General features: G+C 67.6%; 2 protein-coding genes across 2 annotated transcripts in view; one reads left to right on the top strand and one right to left on the bottom strand.

The window, feature by feature from the left end:
* Positions 1-620: 620 nt before the first annotated feature.
* EMIHUDRAFT_251183 (hypothetical protein) lies at positions 621-1,133 on the top strand (the record flags this gene model as incomplete). The annotated part of the gene is made up of 1 exon (XM_005792672.1): positions 621-1,133. One exon carries the CDS (start codon positions 621-623, stop codon positions 1,131-1,133), a length of 513 nt encoding a protein of 170 aa, XP_005792729.1.
* Positions 1,134-1,604: 471 nt separating this feature from the next.
* Positions 1,605-4,288, bottom strand: part of EMIHUDRAFT_460356 (hypothetical protein) — a 4,291-nt gene continuing 1,607 nt past the window's right edge. The window contains exons 3-12 of the mRNA XM_005792671.1: positions 4,085-4,288; positions 3,983-4,011; positions 3,810-3,844; positions 3,422-3,585; positions 3,095-3,256; positions 2,963-3,016; positions 2,692-2,814; positions 2,427-2,600; positions 2,310-2,342; positions 1,605-2,232 (exon numbers count right to left, since the gene is read on the bottom strand). The exon at positions 4,085-4,288 is cut by the window's right edge and continues 120 nt beyond it. Of these exons, the coding sequence (XP_005792728.1) occupies positions 1,759-2,232; positions 2,310-2,342; positions 2,427-2,600; positions 2,692-2,814; positions 2,963-3,016; positions 3,095-3,256; positions 3,422-3,585; positions 3,810-3,844; positions 3,983-4,011; positions 4,085-4,288 (1,452 nt within the window). The 3' untranslated portion in view covers positions 1,605-1,758. The remainder of the gene's footprint in view (positions 2,233-2,309; positions 2,343-2,426; positions 2,601-2,691; positions 2,815-2,962; positions 3,017-3,094; positions 3,257-3,421; positions 3,586-3,809; positions 3,845-3,982; positions 4,012-4,084) is intronic.

The raw sequence follows: 4,288 nt of genomic DNA, 5'->3' as shown, positions 1-4,288 counted from the left end.
CCCTCTAAGTTGACTCTCACCTCGGCAAAACTCCCGTACGCGACTCTTACTCCTGCACCGCCTCCCCATCGGTAGAACCACGGCTCCTGCGGGATCTTCTGGAAGAAGTCGCACTGCTGGTATGAATTCGCCGACACGCCTAAGGCGAACGATCCCATGCTCGCCTACCTTCGTGACGAAGAAGTGTGCCTTTCACCGTTCTGGGCGAACGCGAACGACGTTTGCTGCGTCACCGACACCGGCGCGGTCGTGGGAGCAGCCGTCGGCGGTGCCGTGGGCCTTCTCCTCGTCGTGGGCGCCATCCTCTACTGCTCCATCTTCCTCGCATGCTGCGCATGCTGCCCGTGCAACAAGAAGAAGGGCCAGGCCTAGTAAGGGCCAGAGGGCGAAGGCTCTTTCTGCATGTCAGCAGCGGGTCGCGCCCTTTCCCCACGAGAGAGATACCTGTTCGCGGTGTTGTGGCGTTGCCAGGGAAAGGGCCACGGTCTAGCTTGGTCATCGCACGGCTCGGCCCGGATGAATATTTTTTCTTTTTTTGGTGCCAACGCTGTTCCTCTGGTAGGGCGCCGGTAGAGGGCCTCGTACATATATTCCTGTGCGCTTCATCGCCTCCGCAGTCGATGCATCTCGTTTGCCTCGCGCTCGCCTTCTCGCCTCCGATACTGCCAGTGACAGTAGCGCCGCGCTGCGCTGCTCCGCGGGCTGGGCTGCTCGACAACATAGTCGTCGGCCTCTCCGACGGCGTCTCGGGTGCTTTTGGCGGGAAGGCGATGGGCAAGGTCATGGGCTACTCGAAAGACGACCGAATCGCGAGGGCGTCCCACATCCTGCTGTCCTTCGACGCCTACCCGGAGGGGAGCTCGCCCGACTCCGAGGCGATGGCGAACGGGCTAAAGGCAAAGATCGAAGGCGGCGACTTCACGTTTGAGTTTGCGGCGGAGAAGTTCTCCGCCTGCCAGTCGGCCGAGCGCGGTGGCGACCTGGGCGAGTTCAAGCGCGGCGCCATGGTGCCGGCGTTCGACGAGGCCGTCTTCAAAGTCGTGGAGGACGAGCCGCTCGGCACGATCTTAGGCCCGGTCAAGACGCAGTTCGGCCATCACTTGATCAAGGTGGTGCAGCGGGGAGAGCCATGAGGCGGGTGTCGCGGGACCGGCCGAGCGCTTGGATTGCAGTCGGAGCAGGAGAGCAGTCGTGGCTTCGTTTGGATGCACAACGCGTTGAGACGGCGGTGCGCTAGCCGGCGGCTCTCGCGGCAAATTCCCACCTTTCTCATCGCCCGCTCTGCGCGTCTGCGGCATGCTCAACCCTACAGTAGCTCTGCCCCACCCCCATGGCATGTTCTGTACCGCCGGCGCGCTCCGCATGTCTGAGAGAGATAACATGATCTCTACCCCGTGCCGCACAACTCTGTACAGTCATCCAGTACGCTCTCTCTCACTCTCTTGTTTGTGCTTGCACCCCGCTCCACTGGCACTGCCGCACTGCTCTGCAATGTGCAAAGCCGTACAGTCTACAGATCCGTCGGTGTACTTAATGTGACGCTCCACAGTGTCCAGAACTGACTTTTGATTACACAACACACACACGTCACACCCTTGTTTCGTACGCTCGTAGATCGTACATATCTCGTACTTCGTACATGAGCATCACAACCCATCTCCCCCATCAACTCCATGAACCATATCATGCGACACCGGTACAGGCACGGTACGGCTCGCTGTGGTAGGGCACCGGGGCACCGCACACCTCTAATATGCGTCACGACGACAGGTTGGGCACCACCTCTATGACAGTGAAGTTGCACGCGCCCACCAGCAGCGTCTGCCGCTTGTCGGTGGGCTGGACGTACGTCAGCGGCGGGAAGAGCACCTCCGCCTCGCGCGGGAAGGCGGAGACCCACTGCAGCGACGCGCCGCGCACGAGCGAGTTGTCGACGCGGATCTTGAAGAGCAGCGTGCCCGACGAGGCGCCGTAGCGCGCCGCGACGGTCATGTCGGTGGTCGCGGACATGGGCGCGAGCTCGGTGCCGCCGGTGCGGTTGTCGATGAAGTCGCTCGAGAGCTGCATGTTGCGCATGCCCCTCCAGAGGTCCTCGGTCTCGGTCGCCGTCGTCGAGTCGGCGTGCACCGCGCGCAGCTTGCGCACGGCCTCCGAGATGAACCAAGTGGTGCGCGCCAGCGGGTGCGGACCTTCCGGCTTGCGGAGCGGGCCGTTGATGTGCCGGTACGCCGCCTGCGGGGAGGGCTCCGGGAAGGGTCCGAGAAAGCTCCACGGCGGCTGAGAACGCCGCGCCTCCGCGGCTGAGGCACCGTCGTGTACAGCCGCAACGCGACGACGTGCGGCTCGTCGAGCATCGCCTTTTACCCGAGATTGCCCGAGATTACCCGAGATTGCCCGAGATTGCCCGAGATTGCCCGAGATACGACGTGCGGCTCGTCGAGCATCGCCTTTTGCGCGTCGGCGTGCGCGACGAAGTCGGCGAGCCGCTCGCCGCTGCGGCCGGCGTCGCGCGTGCCGTTGGGGTACTCCTTCTCCGAGGCCGGGTCGTGCAAGATGTACTGCAGCATCGACAGCGCCTCGGCGTCGCCCAGCGCGCGCACCTCGACGCAGCAGCGGAAGCCGTCGCACCCCGAGAGTACCCGAGATTACCCGAGATTGCGCGCGATTGCGCGAGACTGCCCGAGATCGCACCTCCTCCTCGATGGCGGCGGTGCCCATCGCGACGCCCTGCCGGATGTGCTCCTCGCTCACGCGCATGTAGTGCTGCAGGCCGTGCGCCGCCTCGAGCAGCGTGCCGGTCACCAAGTCGGATGCCTGCTCACAGACGCGCCGCCGTTGGCTCGCGACGCCCCCCCCCCGCTTTTGAAAGCGGCCGGCGGCGTGGCGCGAGGGTCGCCGAGCTGCTGAAGCGGCTCTCGAGCGGCGTCTGGCTCGCGCCCTCGGCGGCGGTCGCTTTCGCCACCTCACGCATCACCTTGCGGATCTCGCCCCGGTCGAGCAGCTCGTCGCCTATCATCTCGAGGGATCTCGGGGTGAACCTCGGGCAATCTCGCGTGATCTCGGGCCGTCTCGGGCGGGGCGCGGCGCCCTCGACCGCCGCAACCGCGGCGGGCAGCCGCCCCCGCTCCTCCGGCGGCACCGCCGCGACGTCGAGTACGACGCACTGCAGCGGCTTGGCAGCGTTCGACGCCTCCGCGGACGCTCCGGCCGGCGGCGCGTGGCGGGCGGCAGGCCACCCCTCGGGCAGCCGCGCGCCCTGCGTCGACCGCTGCGCTTCGGCGGCGCGCCTCGCGTCGCGTGCGTGCCGGCTGGCGACGGCGGCAAGGACGAGCGCGCCTAGAGGTGTGTGTGATGACCTGAGATCAGCCGAGATCACTACCCCCCCCGAGCCCGAGGCCGTCGAGGATGGCAAGGCAAGGACGAGCGCGCCGTCGGCCTCGGTGAGGCAAGTGCGCGAGAGGTCAAGGGAGGTGAGGGCGCCGCACTGCTCGAGGAGCAGCGCGAGCGAGGCGCCGCAGCCGGGCACAGCGTTGCCGGCGAGCGAGACGGCCTCGATCTGAGCGACGCGCGGAGGCAGCGCTACCGCTGGGGCGGGGCGGACGGACGCGACTGCGCCGCCGCCGCCGCCGCCCATCTTTGCCCGCCAGCCCCGCTCGCCCCGGCGGCTGCTGCTGCTCGAGTGCCGCGAGGAGGGCGTCGTGGGCGACGCTGGAGGCGCCGGCGACGCGTCGCCGCCGCGCGACGCGTCGCCGCCGCCGCGCGAGCGCGCGCCGCTGCGGCCCGGCAGGGCGACTGCTCGGAACGGGGACCCGCCCCCGCCCGCTCCCTGCCTCCGCCCGTTTGCCTGCGGCCGCGAAGAGATGGGGGGGGGGTGAAGGGGCGGCGGCCAGGGCGGCCACGAAGGGTCCGACAAGGGCCGGTGAAGAGACACTTCCTAGACACTTCCTAGACACTTCCAAGACACTCCACAGTGCCGTCGCACCCGTCGAGGGCTGTGGGAGGAAGCGCCGACTGCCCCGGCGGATCTCGGCGGATCTCGGCGGATCTCGGCGGATCTCGGCGGATCTCGGCGGATCTCGGCTACTCTCGCCTGCGGCCGCGAGCCCTCGCCCTCCCTGTGCGACGCCGACTCCCACTCGGCCTCCCACTCGGATCCGACGCCCTCGCCGCCACAAGCGAGCCGCGCGCACAGCTTGTGCAGCAGGTCGGGCGGCACGTGCGAGGTGGAGAGGTCGATCTGGCGCAGCGTGCTGCTCTCGGCGAGGGACTCGATGAAGGCCTCCTTGCC

Source organism: Emiliania huxleyi, assembly GCF_000372725.1.
Source record: "Emiliania huxleyi CCMP1516 unplaced genomic scaffold EMIHUscaffold_1051, whole genome shotgun sequence".
Lineage (NCBI taxonomy): Eukaryota > Haptophyta > Isochrysidales > Noelaerhabdaceae > Emiliania > Emiliania huxleyi.
The sequence above is the reverse complement of the archived record's forward strand: the minus strand, read 5'-3'. Positions and strand labels throughout refer to the sequence as shown.